We start from the raw sequence: 21969 nt of genomic DNA, 5'->3' as shown, positions 1-21969 counted from the left end.
CACCTTTGCACCACCATGTCCCACCTTTGCACCACCATGTCCCACCTTTGCAGCATCCTACCCGTCAGGCTACATTATGTTCATTAAGATAAACTAAAATCATAATATAATATTGGTTGGATGGACCCGGCCCCCTTTGAATTACAAGTTCTATTCAAATTTGTATCAAATTCAACCTTTATTGCACAAAAGTCACACTAATCTAAAATATATTCAAATACTGCCTACAAAAAAAATATAAAATAACCTTTGGATGAGGGCAGGCCTGAATTCTTACACCAGTGCCGCATCAACATTTTAAACAAGCCCTGCTAAATAAAACCCAGGATTTGAGTAGGCCCAGACAGCAATGTACCATTTCAGGGCTTACACCACGCTTGTGCTATATTTTTATGTGTGAACTTGTTAAAGCTGTCTTTATCACCATTCAGTACAAACGCCTGACACATTCCTGATGTCCATTTACAGTGAAACAGCTTATTTGTAAGAAGTAATATGTAATACTGTAATGAACTGTATAATACAATTAATGAAATTATTCAGCAGTCCATACAACAAAACGTTTGTTCCCTCAGGGAAGTTGGCGAGATTGATCAGTGTTATTTTATGTACTGGAGTGTCAATATATCACTACAATGGTTGTTATTGTTATGCTGTAAGCTATCATGATGATGGACACTTGACCATTCGCCTGTAGTGAAGGGGAAATCGGTTAGTGGGGGCTTTATTGCAGCCATTGTTGCCTGGTTTGAAGGCTTTATTGTCTCTTGATATGTATCTATTGTATTAAGATGTCCTGTGATTAGGTTAATTAAAAATAATATCTTATCGTGGGTGTCAAACTGATGCAGTTTGTTTGTATAATTGGTTGGTCTTCATCAATTTTAAGTTTCTGATATAACCATGGATTTTATCTGTACAATTATTGAGTAACTGAGTTAATTGACTCAAATTATGCAATCACATCTTTATTATTATTTAATGTCCTTTGTTTCTGTTTCACCTGCTGCAGCATTTCTTTCGATAATTCAAAATAATTTATTTTATTAAAAACCACCTAATTTTAAGTTTAAGAAAAGAGGTTCCATTTAAGCTTATGATTGGCCTCCTCCTTAAATATAAATCATGCGTATTTTCCAATTTGAAATATACTGGGTTTGTCTTCCATGTAAATTTCTTGAATGATTTAGTGCCATTTTAAGTTTTGTCTAGAATCATGGAATTATGTCGTTAAAAAAATGGTTATTTTTGATTGGTGTTAAAATTAACACATGTATGTGCTTCTCCAATTTGTTTAAATTTCAGCATCTGTTGTTTGAAGTACTTTATTGTACTTGATTGTCCATCTGGTCTTGTGCCTTGTCCACTTTTGTCCAGCATATTTGACTGATGACCACTGATGGCTTCTTTTGATGACCATTGCATCCTGGCCAGCTGTTGTCTGTCAGTGCAATAAACAACTATCGAGTGGTCATCAGTTCATCTAGATAAGACTTTATTGCTCTGTCTGGTCACTATACCTATATAATACCCCCAGGTGTCTTAATTAAGGGCAATACTGTTTGAAATCATAGCTGATATTTCTATTGGTATGGTTTTATTGCACTGTCTGGTGAAGATGTCATCTGTTATGGTCTATTTAGGCTAACTAGATGTAATTCTTGCAGTATGAGTGTTTCATTAGGAATCTGGATCTGACCAGTTGCATTTGCATGGACATTTAGTGGTTAAGTGATGCTAATTGAATTATTTTCTTATTGTACCCGGAATTTGCAGAATGTGGTTCTAATGTGGTCTGTGACAGTGAATTATTAAGTGTTTGATTTTGCAATTATAGTTATTGGTGTTGCGAATTACTTATTTGACACTTGTGGTTGTGATAGGAAATTGTTATTCTAATGTGAAGAAATATTATGCATCATCAGAATTGATAAAATTCTGGATTATTTGTGCCAAGACACAGTTAATTAACAGGCTTATTGGAATTATTTCATTAAAATGGTTGCTTTTGATGGGTAAGTATTCAGTTTAAACTTTTAAGTGATGCTCATGTTTAAAATCAATGTATTATAACAAACATAAATTTTGAATGATAAACCTTTAACTACTTACTAAATAATGCTTTAGTATGGAAAATATCATTTATTGATAACAAGATTGTATGCATGTATTTCATAGCTGAAATTGCACAAATATAAAATGACTGCTTAGTCTTAAAAGATTTCCAGAACTATTGTCTCTTTAGGTTGAAAAAAACAACCCGTGTTTTCTGCACTTGTCTTTTTAAATTTAAAACATGGTTCTTCATAAGAACCATGTTTTTTTAATATTTATTCAGCCTTTTTGGTAAATTAAAACAATTGTTACAATAATCTTATTTGGAAGAAAGAGAAAGTCTAATAGGCCAAAGGAAAAAAATCATGAAAATACAAAAAAATAAGTTATAACCTACTAAATATCACCATTTGATATTTTGGATGTACTGAAAAGCCTTCAATACCTACAAAAATAGCTGACATAGATGATTTTTGTCAACAATTTGCATAAATAATCCTGTGAAGAATTCGGTAAGCCAAAAATCAGAGTGTCATGATTTTTGTCATGCTGGGATAAGGAGTGTTCTGACCTGGTTAACATCTATTTTACTTAATATAATTTTTATTAGGCCAAATGAAAAAAAAGAGTGTCGGCTTAGGTTTAACTGATGATCTAGTTTGCTTATTGAAGAAAAAGAACTACTCTTTTTCTTCAATAAGCAAACTTAATACATTTTAGATATCAAAAAGAAAAACCTTTTGATGTTTTGACTTGGTCTAGTGACTAAAACTCCTAAAGAATTGAATTATTAAGATTTTAGGAAAATACTACCATCCCAAGAGCATTAACTTTGGATTTAGTGAAGTGATGTTTGAATTTGTAACAAAAATATTGAATTATTTTCTCTATATTATTTTTCCATTCAAAGGCATGATAAATCTTCTCATATTTGTGGTTTTGTTTTTATTCCAAGAAAATTACAGAACAGTAGTCGATAATTCCTCTGTTCCTGCATGCATATAATTAAGTCCAATATTTTCATTGGTACTTAACAAAATAACCAGTATCATGTTGGGATCAATATACAGGATAATCGTTAAGAACAGATAGTTCTACTTTCATAATAATACAGTTATTGCAGGAAATTAATTTCCTCTTGAATAATTAGGCGTTATGAAAATGTAGGTTTCTACTTTTATTAACTGACTGAGGCTATTTTTGTTATATTAAAATATGATTATAAATTCATGCAAACTTGACATATTTGGCAGTTAAAGGGACTAGACACCAGATGGTTCAATTGCAAGAAAAAAGAAAAATTGTTAAAAATTTACATAAGATTGATCTTCTTGTGTACAACGGCAGTCATGTATCTTTTGTAGTTCTTGCTAATTTGTCCTTTTCGAAAGTTTCTGGGTTTGTCTTCCACTTTAAAAACCATTTAATTTAAAAATAGCGTTGGTATATATATCTTAACTAATCATGTGACTATATATGCTAAATATACACACTAAAACTGGGAAACCATTATGCGCTATTTTTAAATGGATAAACTCAGCTGAGACAGTGATGATAAATATTATTTTAATTATGTAAAGTGATGGGGTTCTCTTATTAAAAATTCCACTAAGTTTAAAAATAGCTTTGGTATCTTTATCTGTACTCATGATGATAAACAGATATGATTTAAACTGGGAAACCATTATGTGCTATTTTTAAATTGTGAAACTCAGACGAGACAGCAACATGATTCTTGTGTTATTCATTTAATTAATCATGTAAAATGATGTATTTTCAACCTCCTACTAGCTCACATTGACCATTCAAGGCTTGTTTTGAGGAAAAACTGTATAATCGCCTATTTTGGGACTTTCTGTTGTCTTGTTCCTTTAAAGCTAATATTTATTACTTCATTTTAGCACTATACACATTTTCTGTTACATTTATAACATTCAAATTCATCACACATATTGAATGTTCCTATTTCTCCCTTTAAGCACCATATCCTTTTTTCTGCAGCACCCTGTCCTTTTTTACCTGGCTATTATAAACCTATGTTTACTGTAACCAAAATGTATAGAGTCAAAAACCATAAACATTGTTTACTTCTTTATTTCTTCATGATGGAACGCTATTCAAAACAAGATCATATTTCTTGATGCGTGGATCCATTTATACATTACCTACCTTCAGCCCACTGAAAAGTTTTACGGGGGTTTGCAAACCGAAAACAGTTTACTGTGGCGTTAAATAGATTGGCTTGAAGGAGTGTTTTTTGTTATAAATTAACTGTCAACGTTTCATTATCTGTGATATTTTGGTTTCTCTCAAGATAATATTGGGAATATATTGTGAGTTAATAATAAAAATATGGATACAAATTGCAAATTTTAACAAAAGTGTGTTTTTAAAGACTGGAGTTAAAGTGTGAAATGTCGGAAATAAATTCAGTGAATATTTAAAGATGCTTTTGAATTACAAAACTTTTGAAACACTTGAAATAACAAAGGGATTTGAGAGATTTGCAAAAGACTTGAAGCCTGTGAAGCCATTACGTTTTCCTTTCACGAAATTTATCTGTTTTAAATAAGTTTTTAAAGATTAAACAAACTTGGCTAAATGTTTTTTGTTTGGTTTCGTTGACCTGTGCAAAGCCTTTGGTTGTATGAACAAAGTCTGAAAACTGGGTTGAAAAGGAAAAACTGGTAGTGAAAATTCACAAACCAGTTTGAAAACAAATGATTTTAAACTGTGTTTCAACTGTTGAGTAACATTTTGGAGGGATATTTGAAAAATAATCTTAGGCTGTCTTTGATATCATTGACAGCAGTTAAATATTTGAACAGTGGACTAGTTTTAGGCAATAACATGAGTCCCCAATATTGATATTCGATAAAACCATTGTTCAGGTGGTAGTAAGTTGTATTTTTTGTTTACGTTCAAATATAAAAAGGTTTGATACAACTGGTACCATCTGGAAATTATCACAGATTGTGAAGGTTATGAAGTGACGACCTATTAAGTGAGACAATTTTCCTCTACAATTAGTAGAACGAAGCAGCGTATATGTGTTGATAGTCAACAAGGATTATAAAACTTAAGTGATAAAATGGATATTCTGCAATTTCAAGAGTTATTCGGTCATCATCCGAATGTCAATACTATGCCTCGCTCTCCAAAGTAGGTTTAAATGTTTTAAGATTTTATTCTTTTACTTTTTTGTAGTGATCTCTTAACGTTTGTCCATGATATTTAGGGTTTTGAATTCTGAATGGCATGAGGGATTATCTGATTTTTGAAGGTATTTAAATGGACTGCTTTATGATAGCAGAACATATATTTTGTCATATTTTGTCAAGTTTTTGTTAAATTGACGCAAGCATGTTCCAATTTTTGTCATGACTAATGCAGCAATGATAAGTTCACGAATTTAAATCATGAAATAATTGCAATCTGATTGTGTAAAAAAATTAGTTTTTTAGCTGGTATGATATTGGCATTTAATTTTGTAAGAACTTGTAACACCTCAGGGATATACATGGCGTTGAAAACAATTTCAACATGGGTCTAAGACCTTCACCTTGCTTAGGGCCGCTTGATTGCCTTTTGAAGGTTGGGATTTTCGGTATGACATCATTCCTGTAAATGCATTCTTTTGCAGAAATGCTTTTTTTATTTATTATAAATAAACATTTTATTTGTATTCATTAATCGAGCGTTAATCCTGATACCTTTCACAGTGCCGACCTATTGAAAGACTTTTTCTGATGCCACACTAAATTTTTCATACTCATTTTTCCTTCAGCTTGATTTGGTTCATCTTCCCAAATAGAGTGTGAACAATGACATTGCTGTTTTATGATGGTCACATGAACTAGAAATGTCTAAACTATTTCTCCTTTTATGATGCTGTATATTTTTACCTAGCATTAGAAGGCCATTACTGCTATAAAATATGCTTATTTAATAGCAAACCATAGATAATGATACCTTTGGTGAATGCTCTGAAATTTCACATCCATCACAAAATTAATGTGAAATAAAAAACGGGCCCATACATTAATATAAAAGTAACTTGATATATCTGAATGCATGTCATTAAAACTGTACTCCAAGTTCAAGGTTCTAAGTTTCAGAGGTTGCTCTTAACTGTATCAGTCTCTCCCCAGATTTCTGCATAATGCATATAATACCCTTTGTTCAGCATTATGCCAATGGGGTATTTTGACTTTTGTGCTCGTATGTGTACCAGCCCAAAATGGCCAATGGCTTCAAAGGGTTCCTTTAACATAACCCAAGATATTTGTTACTCTCTGGTGCAATTCTAATTAGTCTAAAATTGGTTCATTTTGTGTAAAATTGATATATAATTAATTGTAAGGGGGTATGGGTTTCAGTAAATTTTATTATAAATCTTCCTATTTTGTTAAGTTTCTAGTTTAATTTGCATACTAAAACTAATTTAAAACATGTTAAGCTTGATTATGCTTTAAGCGAATATATTATAAGATCAGGCCTCAGATTCTGTTTCCTGTGTAGAACCTGAGTACTGATGTCTGAAAGCTTTGAGAAGTTTTTCCTTGTGGGGATCAAACCCACTACCACATTTATGTGAGGTGTACACCTATGTCGTCTTTCTGTCTTCCTAAAAAAATGACAATGGAACTATTTTCTATCATTTCAGGTTGGAGGGTAATAGAATGAGCATTCCGCACCGTATCCTGGCAACCGATGGCACAAACAAACCACTGAGTATGTCCTTCACAGAATCAGACAGCAGCGGGGACTATAAGACGGCCATGTCCTCTATTGTTGATGTAAGTAGGATCTATCTTTTCTGGTGAACGCGGGAGCTTTGGATGAAATGAATAGGGAAATAGTTTTCGGTGAACTAGGTGGCTAGGTGAACTTAGGGTGGCAAAGATGTCCTTCTCCAAGTCTGACTGACATCAGTTTGGAATACATGATGGTTATGTCCTCTTTAGCTGATGTTAAGTAGGATCTATCTTTTCTGGTGAACAGGGAAGGGTTTGATCAAATAAATAGGGAAGTAGATGTGGGGTGAACTAAGTGGTTAGGTGAACTAAGGTGAAAATTTAGGCAGTGGAGGTTGTTTGACAGATACCCCTTTGTGCATAGATGAGAGCATCTTGATGGGAGGTGTCAGTAGGGATGTAGGGGGTGAATAGGGGTAAAGTTTTTAGATGGACGGGCTAGATAATCTTAATATTCTAGTTTTTATAGACATATATTTCTTTCATTTAAGCGTATAGTATCATAAGCTACATGTACTTAAAAGATACACCCACATTTAGATAATGTCTTTTCACCAAAAACGGACTGAGGAGAACTTTGCCCTAAATAAAATTTATTATATATCAAGTTTCAAAATAAACCTTGTCGTGGTCTCATTCAGTGGGTCTTCATTTCTAATTGTTGTCCTTTTCGAAATATGATCTTTGTCTGACTAATATACCAGCCGGTAAAAAATCAAGTGAATTGTGAGTTATAAGGCCTGTTTTTTAATTTTTTTGAGTTCTATCAAAATATTTTGTGTACCATGATATAAACAACCTTCAATAAAAGGAAATGCAAATAAAGGCTTTATAATACATCAATGATTGTAGAATTGTATTGTGTACAATTCCACGTCAGCTGAATATGAATCATACATTATATTCAGGATTGAAATTTCAGCTTTGCTAGATCCTGTAAGATATAATGCAAGTTGATATATAGATCTATATTCTTTATTTATTGTTCAACATTTACAGTTTTAGGGACATTAAAACACATGCAATCGATTGATGACGGCATTCTTAAGCTAAATTATACATGTACTTGTGTTTTAGTACTTTTGGCAAAAAATACCTTGGAGGGGGTCCAAATAACAATCTTTTGTAAACCACTGTAGTTTTATTACAAAACAGAATAGTCAATGTAGGTTAACTGTATCAAGTTAAACAAAAGATATGATATGTCTTGTTGCAGTTGTAATGATATTGGTTAATACTAAGTTTTTAAAGCTTGTTTTTGACGAAAGCTGATAGCTTATTGATAGGTTATTCATGTCTGTTTCCTGGGTAGAAATCAATGTAACAGATGTCCATTTTGAAAGACATGAGAAAGCTCCAATTGATGCTTGAACCCACAACCTGTTGGGTTCGAGGCGGACACCTTTACCACTTGACCACTCTGATTAATGAAAGGCATGAGAAAGCTCCAATTGATGATCGAGGCAAGTGAACCCACGACCTGTTGGGTTAGAGGCAGACACCTTTGCCACTAGACCACTCTCTCAATGTTGCGCTCAGAAATATATCCTTAAGTCACTCCAGTCTCATAGTCTTTGACTAATGTTGTACGTTATTGCTAGTAATTTTCTCTAAACCAACGAAGGATCAAGCTGTTTGTATTTTGGCCTTGTGATTGATGCTCTCTGTTCCTAATTAGATTCCAGATGCCAAGGAACTTATTCTGTAAAAAAGCCAGGTATGATATCCAAGGTTACCAGTTTTGCGGTTACATTACACCATAATTGATAATTGACCTAAATGACTGCACATGATGAATATGAGGAATATAGAACATGCGTAGGTGAATGAATCTTCAGCGTCATCAAAACTTAAGTGTTGGAGGGGGTGGGAATCAGGGTTGAAGTAGGTGAAGATTAGAAAAAGTTTTGAATGTCATAAGGGAAAAAAAAAGATATTAAAAAAAGATGAATACGTAGTATGATATTACACCATTGTTTGTTTGTATTATCTGCCCCACCTGTAAGCTATCAACATAATCAAGATGATAATATGCGTGATAACCGAATGATGAACGGGGAAGCCTGTTTTGAGACAAAGACGTGTCAATGTACTGATCATTTGGTGTTATCAGTAGATGTCACTGAAAACCTGCTAAATCCATAACCAGTTCATTTATTTTGGAATTCCTGCCAGTGAGTGACTTGTACTATATATTTATACCCTGAAACCGAAAGTATGACTCATCTCCAAATATTTATTTGGAATTTAAAAAAAAACAAATCAATTTGGCAGTCACGTTGTTATAACTGCTATTTTCTGAAAATGTTTTCCGACTTTTAACTTTTAAAGGTTACAGTGCTTAAGAATAATTTGTTTAAAAAAAATAAGGCGCTCATTTGCAAAATTGCTTTTTCTGGGTAAAATGTAATTTTTTGGTCCCAAGATATTTTCCGGCGCTGTATTAAGTGGCAGGAATTAATTGGATTTTTGTGCTTAAGGGTAACTTGAATCATTCTTGTGCCTTAAGTTGCTTTAAATTTAAGCTGTGACTCATTGGTAATGACAACAGTCTGCTGGCTTATTCTGAAATGACAACATCTGCCGAAATCAGGCTGTGACATTTCCATGAATAATTCTGACATTTTGCAGCAATTTTTTTTGCAAGGAATATTCAGAATTAGGCCTTTTTCGTGATGTGAATATTCCTTACATTTCTTCCTGGGATATTGCATAATGTGCTTAGAGAAAAAACAAAAACAAACTGGATATTATTGAGTGAACTACATAGGGAAATAACATGATGGATATTTTAGTTTTTGCTCATGTAAGTAGATTCTGTTTATTTCTTTTATTCAATCATTTTATTACATCATAACATGCAAAAAAGTGATGTTGTATTGTTTTTGTTGGAACTTTTTTGTTTTTTGAGCAAAAAATAAGTTATAGTTACAGAATGAACTGTGTTATGGAGATTATAAGTACAAGTTTATAATCTCAATTTAACCTAAGGGTTGATATTTTGTTCCTAGTTGTCCCCTGATAAACATAAAACAAAATAGAATGCATTATAGTGAATAAAACACTTTATTCTCTCCATAGTTACATAACTGTAACCCCCATTTTACTCGTATCTGTTCCGATATCAGAGTTATTGTGTAGACAAAACCAAAGAAAACACTCTCAAATTTAATACAAGAAAGCGGTTTTCTTTCGGGGTTTTGTTAATTCATTCATTCTCATATAAGAATGGTAGCCAGTCGGCAGAGGTTTTACTGTGAAATAAGTAACCTTGAAGGTTAATTGCAACAATATCCACTTTCGTCATCCTCGTCTTCGTCATTGTAGTCGTTGTCATCGTCGTCTTCATCCATCAGCAACAACAACAGCAGAAGCAGCAACAATAACAAAGACAAAAATTTCAACAGTTCCTGACGTATTATCATCATCATCAACAGCAACAACAACAACATCAACAGCAGTAGAAGCAGCAACAATAACAAAGACAACAATTTCAACAGTTCCTGACGTATTATCATCATCATCAACAGCAACAACAACAGCAGTAGAGGCAGCAACAAGAACAAAGACAAGAATTTGAACAATTCCTGACGATATTCCATCTCAGTAAATTATGATCATTTTCTGACTGTCAGGTTACATGCCGCACGCCATTTTCTGTGGGAATGATCCTGACAAACTGCTTATTAGGCAACCATAATGACTAGTTATTGGAATGGGCTCCAAGCTTCATTAGATGATTTGGTTATAAATGTATACATCTGAAGTATTGTGACCTTTTTGTCTCAAATATAGTGACATTTTCTTTAGAACTCACAGATTTTTTAAGTTTATTTATTAATTTGTGGATGAAGGAACGGTGCCAACAACAAAATGTGTCTAAAATAATCACAATTATAAGCCTTTGAAGTGAACATCTTTCTCCAAATGATTTGAATGAACATCTTTCCAGTTTCTGACAGTGATTTGAAGTTCTGAGTTTGTGCATTATTTCTGGAACTCTATGATAAAAAGGAATTTTTTGTATTACATGGAAAATTAATAATAATCTTTGTGCAATCTGACACTCCTGCACTTAATCCAAGGCCTAGGCACCAGATTGTATCAATAAAGAAGTCAAAGATGCAGATATTATCAAGCTTGCCACTGATATTGATGCAGATTGAGATCAAAGTGACTGGGAGGCTTGTAATGTCAAGATGTATTAGCAGTTTGTAGTTTGTCTGGCTTCTTTGGTACTTGGCTCTGAAGTGATTTTCTCTCATTAAGTTTTTTTCTTCTTCAAAGAAAAAAACAAACTTTCTGATGTTTTAGCTGAAGAAAAACATTTAATTATCCGCGCTATGTTTCCACCCTGCCTTAAATACTTGACAGTTCTTATGTCCTTAATTTAGAACTTGTTCTGAATGTTAAAGGTCAAGGCCACTCATGTTGTTGTTTTTTGTAGAAATAGTTGCTGAGGAATGATGTCATAAATTATATTGAAAACTTGTTGAAGATGAGAAAAAAAATGAGATTCGATTCGATTCCATTTAATGTATTTATTTGTTCCCGAGCCAAGATGATATATTTATTTCAACATATACATAAATATTCATGTTTTGACAGTTTGCACTTATTGTCTCATTAAGCAAAACGTAGGCTGATCATTTTGCATAATTCGGTATTTAAAGTAATCTATGATAACCACAAGCGTATACATATCAGACGCTGCGTAGGAGTCAGTTGCACGCATTCAGCCCATACAAATGAGGTGTATACCGATAAACAACTATGAAATATGAATTCATTTGCAGGAGTGCAGCATGTTTTGCTTCATAAAAATTCAATGTATTATTGTGCATTGTTTAAACTGCAAATAATCAGGTGTGCTTTTAAACATCAATCAATTTTAGGGTTATTTTTCTGTAAGAATAAATATATGATTTATGAATGCAAACTATATTGAAGAGTCCAGGGATGTGATTGGTTGCAGATTTCGGCAGATGCTGTGTCTGCATGCATGCAGGCTGACCAAAAAATCAATAGATAAATGATAAGTGTTCAAAAATTTTTTTACTGGTTGTGTCTGGTTGTTTCTTTATTTGTTATTAGCATTGACATTCGGGTTTGTTTTAACCCTTTAGCACATAGACAAGTGGCCAGATTACACCTCCCAGTCAATAGCCATCTTACTGATAAGCAGTCCTTATCTGCATAGGTACTTTTCTGGATATTTGAAAATGAGAAAATGAATACAGCAGTATGACCTTAAAATCAATGTTACTCCAAATAATTGTGTCCAAATCTTTTTTATGTGAATTCATTTTTTATAGATAATTAAATTATCTAATAAATGGTGTCAATGATGAAATATTAAATTATTTTATTTCAGCTGTGAATGTATTTTCAAGATGGATTTGTAACATTTCTTTGAAATGTCATAATTGCATTAAATCAAAGGGTAATAAAATGCTGGGATCGATCTAATTTTTATTACCCCTATCATAAAAAAGACCCATCTGGATTAAAAAGCCGACAATTTATGTTCTTGTGTATTAATACAGAGAAATATGTCAGGAATATCCGGTGTCATCCAGCTGAGAGATCCAGTCCAAGGTGTCTGTTTAACTTTTTTACCCCCTCATAAAATTGTTTACAAAAAAAGAAAGCCGATAAATGATTTTCCGGTATGAATAAAAAGATCTAGATCAAACAAAACGCTTGCACATGACCTATTTTACAGCCAAAACTATGATGGACATTATATAAGCTTCACAGAAAATTTACCCATCATTTTCTCATTTACTAATTGTTTCTTTTGTTTGTAAACAAAATATTACCTTTAAGTAAATATAATCTCAATTGATTTTAATGGTAAACTGAACTGACGTAATATATTTAATGATTTACGCATCAATGAATTTGGGGGAAATTCCATACAGTACTTAGCTCGTGGTCTTATTACGTCACAATGGGATATCACACCTGCGATTGGGAGTATAAACACCTTCTCAATTTAGCAGACGATATTTTCAAGGGAAAATCAATACACAAAAGGTTAAACTTTAATTTTATAAACATCCGGGATATTGTTTACAAAAAGAAAGATGCAAAATTGAATTATTGAAATGACCCTATTGAAATATGCGGGCCATGCGTTTACATCCAGTAATGGATACGGTCGGCCAAATGCGTATACATCTGGTAATGAGCTATGTCGGCCTATCTCGTATACATGCGCTAAAGGGTTAAAGTAGAAGCCAGGAGAGGCCTAAAAAGGGCTTCCAAAAATCGGAAATAGCTTCAGTCCCAAATTAGCTGCCAGGTCAATTATTCCCTGAAGACTTTGTGTTAATGGATTGTTGACAAATATCGGTGGGGTTATGGCTGGGTAGATTAAGCATATCAGACTCTGGCTTATGGGGTCCTGGGTTCAATCCCCACTGACAGAGCTTCGATCATCAATGATTAGTACTGCAGTTGTCACCGAGGTCAATAGTAGAAGTATCTTACACGAATAAAGCAGTTTCAAAAAAATAAATATGTTTGTCGTAATATGTAAACTCTTTCTTGTCCATTGTTGTGAGGTAAAATTAATCTTGAGGTAAAAACTGTTAAATATTTCAATGTACATACCGCTGTATGTTGCCAACTATGACCATCGGTCACCATAAGGTCACGAAGAAGCTACTTAATTTTTTACATTTTAGTCAGTTGTCTTTCGGTAAAATTAAGGATACTTTTCAAGCTGGCAAACCTTTAGATATCAATTTAGACAAAACATGGAGCAGTTAGCCATTAACTTTAATGGCACAAAGTTAAATGGCCTATTATGGAAATGGTGTGTTCTAGCTGGGAGCTAATGATTCAAACGATTACCTCAGTTGTAATGTTTAAAGGGAGGTGTTTCTCTCCTGACATATCATTAGTTTCATTATTTTGATCCTTTGGCGGATAATAGACCTGTGGCAATGCAAGCAGAAGCAAATTACTTAACAATTTCAGGTTAAAAACCATTTAGACTAGGAGCTTGTTACAAAGGAAGATTTTTGTTGTAACATCAATTATCTGAAATATGAATTAATGTCACAAAAATGCAAATTTGAAATGGCTGCAGAAATGATTTGTTTTTATTTCCTCAACATTGTTCATTTTTTAATACTGACTGATGTTCAATTCATTCATATATATATATATAGCAAAATAAAGGAGCTATGACTTAATTTTAATTTACAACTAAAATTGACTTAGATCTTTATTCAAAAGGCCCCCTGAGTAAAATGATTTCTTTTACCATGTTCTTTGAACAACACTTGTACCATTCACTTTAGAGATGTTTTCAAACTTTTTATAACCACAAAAAGGTATATATACCAGTAGTTTAACCATAAAAAATTGAAGCTTAACATCATTATTTTATTCCATTCCAGGGCGGTAGCCATGGTAGTGAGGAATCTCTTGACAAACACTCGAGTCTCCCACGCATGAAGAGTTATGATGCTGCCGTGTTTGATGTCCTCCGAGTGCCGCCTGAAGAATTTGCTGTAAGTTTTACTTATAGTGACATATTTTGATATAAAGATTGTTTGACAACAGTCTGGTTGCTTGACAGAATGCTGTTCAAGATGATAATGTGCTTTTATGCAGAATTTCAAATATTCAAATATGTTCCATGTGGTTTGAAAAATTCATCATATCGAAGAAATCAATCTGACTGCATTTATGGCTGACAACTTCTTTTTTGTCATTTTTCAAGTGTTTCAAGCATTTATGATTAATCAAAAAAATCTTTCATTGTCTCACTGGAAGACATAGGATTCAAACATATGTAGGTTGAAATCCTGTCTCCATTTTCTAAAATGTCATCTGACAAGACAAGTGCATCATTTGCATGTTATATAGCAAGAGGATTTCATCATTAATTTACTGAAATCGCTAAATTGCCCTTGGGAAAATAAACTGTCTGATTTTTTCAGAGCCCATTAATGTTTGTTGACATGTCATTGTGTCTGGTCATATGCACTTCAAGAGCTAACCTCATGTGTGGTGATTGTTAATATCAGGATACTGGAAAACACTGTTGGAACTGCCAGTGTTTAAGGCCATCTAGTGACAAGCTGAGCTCCTGTGGCTAGACTGATAATATCACAATACCTTGTATGTTACAGAGCCAAATAACTCTGTAGGAACCGCCAGTGTTTAAGGCCATCGAGTGATGAAAGATGAGCTCCTGTGGCTAGACTGTTAATATCATGATACATTGTATGTTACAGAGTCAGATAACACTGTTTGAAGTGCCAGTAGAATGATATAAGCTGAGCTTCTGTGGCTAGACTGTTAATATCACGATACCTTGTATGTTACAGAGCCAGATAACGCTGATGGACCTGCCAGTGTTTCAAGCCATTGAACCTGATGAGCTGACCTCCTGTGCATGGACTAACAAACACAAGCTCATCAAGGCGCCCAATGTTGTCGCTTTCACAAGGAGGTTTAACCATGTAAGTCTATTTCATCTAATTACAGAGTTATAGTCCTTTGTTACTTTTCCTTGTCAGGGGCATTACTTGATAACTACCGAATGGATTTTGATTTAACTTCATACAATGGTATAGCACAATAAGAGGAAGTGCAGTGTACAACTACCAATTAGCTCTATTTCACCTAATTACAGAGTTATTGCCCTTTGTTACTTTTCTTTGTACAGAGCATAACTTGAAAACAACTGGATGGACTTTGATATTGGCACATTTATCAGGGCTTTATATTTCATTTCAAGGTGAATCTTTTTCTCGATTGAAGTTTGACAATATCTTATTAAAATCAACACATGTTTCCAACAAAGATTTTTCTATGGAATTAGATTAAGATTATCATGTAATAATGCATCTGTTTCAGGTAAACTTCTGGGTGCAGCGCGAGATATTAACCACTCAGACTGACAAAACAAGAGCGGAGGTTTTAGCGCACTTTATCAAGATTGGGAAGGTAGGCTGATTATATCTACCATATTTGTATGCAATTCTGCTTCAAGCTGAGTACAATACATTGTGTGTTTTTCGGACCAATTTGAGGCCAAAATTCAATGCCATTCCTATTTCCAAATCATATACAATTTTCCCAAGTGAAAAATGAAATTCACAAATTTGTTTTAAAACAAACTTGATCATATTTCAGGAAATCTGAGTTCCCAATTTAAGTCATAATGACCCATTTTTTCCAATTCAGAAAGGCTCTGGTTCCATTCCCAAAATGGTGGTGAAAAAATCACTGTTATTGTCAGTCGTATTTATCTTAAATGTATGCAATTAATTTCTTGGCTACGGTCTACAATTTAGCATTGAGTAAAATACTGTAATACTGGCGAGGAGTATATGTCATATTTCATATGCAAATTTTATATGATTAATTACTGTCGGCAATTCCGCAATGGGTTGAGTACAGTAGCATCTTTTTCCTCCCAAAGTTGAATGCAAATATATTAATTAAAGTCTTCTATTCGAGAGCTCAGGGAAGGAAAGATGTATCTCCTTCTATTTTTAAAAAGAGTTACTCGGTTTTGCGTTGCAACGTCAAATTCTGCAACATTTAAGTTGAATGGCCTTTATTGTACTTGGCTTGGCAGACACTCCTGGGAAATTGATAAATCTATATAATCCCAGGAAATAAAATCCTGCAGATGTAATACCACTTGCATTACCGAATTGCACTTTAGAGAGACGTGATATTTTATTGTAATGTTTTCAGCCAGAATATTTACTTTAAAGTGTGTAATTGGCTGCAATACAAATAGTGCAGAATGATAGCTATTATCTTCAGTGTTTCATTATGTTCTCAACAGACTGAGATGTGTTCTGTTCTGTCAGGAGGTCATTACTGCATGATATGAAAAGAATGAGTCTGATTGGTTAATACTAGGAAATAAGATAATTTTACTGTGCTATAACTGATTAAACATATCAATCAAATCAGTGTTGTCTGATAAGCGCAGTGGTGAGCGCACTCGCTTCTGACCTAGGTGACCTGGGTTTGATTCCCGGCTTGGGCACATGTGAGTTTGGTTTGTGGTCACCAAGCTGAACAAGACGGGTTTCCTCCGGGTACTCCAGTTTCCCCCCACATCACAAGAACACACTCTCGTGCTACATCGTGCCAACAAGAGTGATTTATATAATGTTTCACAATCGTTGTAAATTAAATAAGTTTAAAATAAACTAAACTAAACTAACATATCAATAAGGTACACATAAAATATCAGATGCGTGTAACTATGATAAATTCCAGGGTGACATATTTATGTTTGTTTTACAGAAACTTCTGGACCTGAACAATCTACATGCAGTAATGGCCGTGGTTTCAGCTTTACAGAGCGCCGCCATATTTCGTCTTTCCAAAACATGGACAGTGAGTGGCTTATCCATTCAAGACTTTAAAGATCTTGAACATACAAACAACAGCAAATATTTGTTTAGTTGTTTTAAACATTTGGTACAAGGTTAAATATCAGTCACCAAGCCAGACATGTTGATTTCCCCATAACACAAGACCACACTCTCATGCAACATAGTGCCAATGACAGTAGTTTCAGTATACATAAATTTCTGCAAATCATTGTAAAAATGCAGTTAAAACTAAATATACTTTTACTTGGAAAACCTTATTTCCAATTTAAGTAAATGCCTGCAGCCTACAAAAGCCCTGCATTTGACATTTGCATTTATCTCTACTACAGATACATGTAGTTATATATAATGATTAAGTATGTTATCAACAAACACAATGTTTAGATTAAAGACATTTTGATTTCTAATTTTTAATGTTTTTTTCAGAACCTTTCAAAGAAGGACAAGTCTACGTATGAGAAGATGGCCGACCTTTTTTCGGAGAATGATAATCGGCAAAAACTGCGAGATTACATGGCCAATGTCAAACTACCCTGCATTCCTTACTTAGGTATGGTTGATTTCTTTTAGGTTTCTTTGATAATTCAAAGTTTTTTGCTTTCTCTTATTGTAAAACAAATGATTTATATCAGTTAATTTAGCCTTAATATAGTTTAGTCATTTTTATGTATTTTTATGACAAAAAATCTTGTGTTGATGGGGGCCACATTGTTATACAATTTATGATGTTCTCATGAAACTTTAAACACACGAAAACTACATGTATAATGGCAATGCACTCATGTGGAACAACCTGTGTCAGGACTGAAAAGTTAATTTTAGCCCCTAGATCAACACCGATATGAGATGAGTGAACAGTAACATCTATAAGAGTTCATTTTCTTTCCTTCGGACCAGTGGGACCGCCGAGCACAGCTTTGACAATCTGAAACATCCAAAAATCAAAAAGCAGATTACAACTGCTAAATTTTCATTTAGTCCTTTATAGGCTGTATTATGTGTTGTATTATGTGAGTTTTTATGTGAGTTATGGGCGCAGGCTTGAATAGAGGCATTAGATAGGCATTTGGCGCTGAACACTATGAAAGTTAGCATTTATCTATTAGATTATGATGGGATTTTTGTACTTTTATCATTAGTGTCAGTGCTGTAATGCAGGTTGTCAGCATTGTTTTGTGCAAAATGGTGCCAACTATTGCAAAACCATTCGTGGTTATAGCTTTATTGTTTAGCACGAAAACATACCAGACCTCATTGTGAAGAATAATAACACCAAAACACCCACATTTTGATTGAGAGCTAACAATTTAGTGTTGGTTGGTATATCGGCAAGATTTTCTATTTCCCCGGCATAATAGAAACTGCACCTACTGTATTACAGATTAATCACTTTGACGTGATTTGATTATCTTGACACACAGCCCTTTTGTATGTAGACTAGAATTGTGTTAGAATTTGATTAATGGGTATTAGATTGGTATTGGATGAGAATACTTATTAGTGAAATAAAGATCAAAAAATGTTCCTCTGGGTGATTTATAGAGCTAGCTAGTTATTCATTAAGATAAATTTTAAGTAAAATTATCACTATTTTTTAGATGCTTTTTCCTAAAATGATCTGAAACCAATTTACTTAGTGTCAGCTCTTAAAATTTTGATTATACTTTTATTGCATAAATTATAATTCTATATAAAAGGGTTAAGCACATGATGTATTGGCATACTTCCTTCAATTTTATATGAAGATTTAACTGTTTTGCACTTAGCCCTTGAATTTAACTCTAAATTACTGATGGCTTTAGTTAACAAAACTTATAGCAGGTTCAATCATAATTTTATTTTGTCCAATGTGATGGCAGTTTTTTTTAAATCAGCTCTTCATTTCTTTTAGTAAATATGCTGTCAGCTGCTAATTGGTCGATTGTAACAGAGACTAAGCCAGTAGACAATGTATAATTTCAAACACTCAGCTGGTTTTAAGATTATTGATATGCATTTACTAATTATAAGGGCCCTGAGGATGCTGGGGACATTCTAGGTCCTTTTAATTTGATAAATGCATAATTATAACCTGGAACCATTGCTTGGTAATACAAATTTCCTTATTAACCATGGAAGCTGGCCTGACTGTAACGAAATTTTCATGTTGTTTTCCCATTATTTCATTTAACGACAAGAACAGAACTGGTGTGATTGAGTTGTGTTTTTACCAGAAAAATTGGTGAATACCATACATTCCTTTCTTGTTTTTCCCAGACAATTGGAGAAAAAACTGGGGCAGGCAGTAATGGCCTTTTAATAACCTTATAGATGGGGTGAGGGGGGAAACTACTGTAGTTAGTTTTGATTTCGCAAGAGTTTAATTTTTGTGATTTTTTTTTTTTCAAATCAATTGAATAGGTCGCGATTTTAAAATTCAGCAAAATTTATTAATCCGATGTTTGGAAATTTAGAAATAATGGTGTTGCAAATTTCCTGAGTGTTAAATTTTCATGATTATTTGCGAATGTAAAAGGCCACACATTTTTAACTCAGCACAGTTGTATTAGCACAGTTGTACTAAATCAATATTTGAATATTATTGTATAATGGTATTGCAGTTTTAAACTTTGCAAAATAGGTAGAAATCTAAAAGGCACAAAAGTAGGACCTCACCAAAAGATAACACTCTACAGTAGGTAGGCTAAGGTCAGCTCTTGTTTATGATGGATTATTGGGTTTCTCCCCTGTCAGTTTTGAGTAATTGTCTGTTGGACTGTAAATTAGTTATTGAATGTATAGTTCATGTTGGAAATCATTATAATAGAACTGCTAAATTTACACAATCCATCTTTATTTTGTTTGTAAATTGAGACCTATGATTTCAGTATGTGAGGAATGCTTTCTTCAACATGTTTGTGAACTTGGATAGGTCCTCTGGCTATATCTTAACCTAATTAGGGTTTTGGTTTTGTTTTGATGTTGAAGATTATTTTGAATGTTTTTACTTACACCTATGATGTTAGGTCAGATGCTATTCACATTGAGGTCTCTGGCTCTCTTTTGCCAGCTTGAGGCCAATAATTGTTATGCATTATTTACCCTCTGATGAATACATTAATACATTCAAGTAAATTTTCTGTACACTTATGCACGTTTATGTCTGTATTTGATAGACTTTAGTTCTGGTATTCTCATCAACTTTCCTTGTTGAAAACAGTCTGCCTGCCAGAAAAGTTCTGCACTCTTAGATGAAGTAGAATAGCTCAAAGCAAGGAATCATTGATTATTTATCAGATTGAATGTCATAGCCACCTGTCTTCTACTTTAAACTTCTAATATTAATTAAACAGCAATGTGAAGAAAAAGAATCATTCACTGACCAACTTCACGTATGAAACACTAACTGAAGTAATTCTAGGTCTTCTGGGGGGTTTGGGGTTCAAGGAAAAAAGTTGAGGTATTGTCATAGCCATGGTGTCCTCGGTGGCGGGGTCAATGTGCAATAGCGAAACCTCAACCATCAAACTTTAATACCTTTAAAGATATTCAATTGAAACTTGGTACACATGCTGTCAGAGGTAATACGCACATGTATGACAAGACCTGTAAGTCTAGCTGAAATTATTCTTGATTTGTGCTTCTTTTTAACTGAAAAGCAACAGCATCAACAGACATATTTACATTTGCATTTGCTCTGCAGTGCTTGTACTAGTAAACCCTAGCCTTAATGTACTGTAATAACACCCCCTTTGACCCTCTGTCTGTTCCAGGCCTATACCTGACGGATCTAATCTACATCGACGTGGCTCATCCGCACCACGGGGGCATGGAGAGTCATCATCGTAGACTACAGATGAACAACATTCTCCGTGTCATAGCTGACCTTCAACAGTCAGCGTATGGTAGGTACAAGATTCAGAAAATGATTTAACTGTTGAAATATAAATGGGGTTTTACATAATTTCATTTTCCAAATATGATATCAAGTGGTTGATATGGTGTGAAGAAGGAAGCAGTTGAATAATTATTTACTGACAATCATGTATTCCTTATCTGTATATCTCAGTAGGAAGTACTTGTGAGATTTTTATCTATAAGATGTGTTGACAGTTTTGCTGTGAGCCAATGGTTAGATAAGGTCTAACAAGAAAAACTTATGGTTCTGGTTACCCCTACTTAAAAGGGGCCAACCCTACTGTTTTTATAGTCCCTCGGTTAAAAAAATAGGTTTGAATGTTTTAATATGCAGATTAAAAACTTTTAAAGCTTTATACTCAAGTTCACTTTATCACCATTCTCTAATGATGACAATAATGTTTTCACATAAAGCCTTACAAAAAATACACATAAAAAATCCTACCTATCCTACCTTTTGTGGACAAAATTGAGCCCTAACCACACAATTTTGTTGTTTTTTGCCTCATGCATTAAAGCTGATGCAAGTGAGTTCAAAATGCACGCACTTTACACATCTCTCTAATATCTAGAACTTGATACGCTCAAAGTTTGATTGTTTTAGCGATGTTTGTATCCTGTTTTTGGCAAGACATGGTTTATTTAAGACAAACAAATATTGATGAAAGAAAATATAAGTGTTGCACTTCATGTGTACTTGACAAGACTTAAGTACCTTCCAGTTTTGGAAAATGCTTAAGTTATGGTTTATAATGGGTTTATTAAATGCACTATTATATCAATTAAAGTGCAAATTAGGTTGAGGAAAGTTGTATAAAGAAATCCTCCCTTTACAATTAGGTAACGCCCATGCCTGGTGCAGAAATAATTATTTA

The 21969-nt window shown here is 33.6% G+C and overlaps 1 protein-coding gene across 12 annotated transcripts in view; it reads left to right on the top strand.

The window, feature by feature from the left end:
• The window catches only part of LOC128222840 (ras-specific guanine nucleotide-releasing factor RalGPS2-like), a 71575-nt gene that overhangs the window by 36288 nt on the left and 13318 nt on the right, over positions 1-21969 (top strand). For 10 of the 12 annotated variants that reach the window (XM_052931988.1, XM_052931979.1, XM_052931978.1 and 7 more), the window contains 7 exons: positions 6722-6854; positions 14225-14338; positions 15161-15295; positions 15693-15782; positions 17106-17198; positions 17624-17747; positions 20950-21081. In XM_052931988.1, coding sequence (XP_052787948.1) covers positions 6738-6854; positions 14225-14338; positions 15161-15295; positions 15693-15782; positions 17106-17198; positions 17624-17747; positions 20950-21081 — 805 coding nt within the window. In that variant the 5' untranslated portion in view covers positions 6722-6737. Of the gene's footprint in view, positions 1-4278; positions 5218-6721; positions 6855-9327; positions 9619-14224; positions 14339-15160; positions 15296-15692; positions 15783-17105; positions 17199-17623; positions 17748-20949; positions 21082-21969 lie in introns of those variants that run through there. The other 2 variants (XM_052931985.1, XM_052931990.1) reach the window with 2 other exon arrangements.

This window comes from Mya arenaria, chromosome 17 (genome assembly GCF_026914265.1).
Source record: "Mya arenaria isolate MELC-2E11 chromosome 17, ASM2691426v1".
Taxonomy (NCBI): domain Eukaryota; kingdom Metazoa; phylum Mollusca; class Bivalvia; order Myida; family Myidae; genus Mya; species Mya arenaria.
This window is presented reverse-complemented; position numbering and strand designations above follow the sequence as displayed.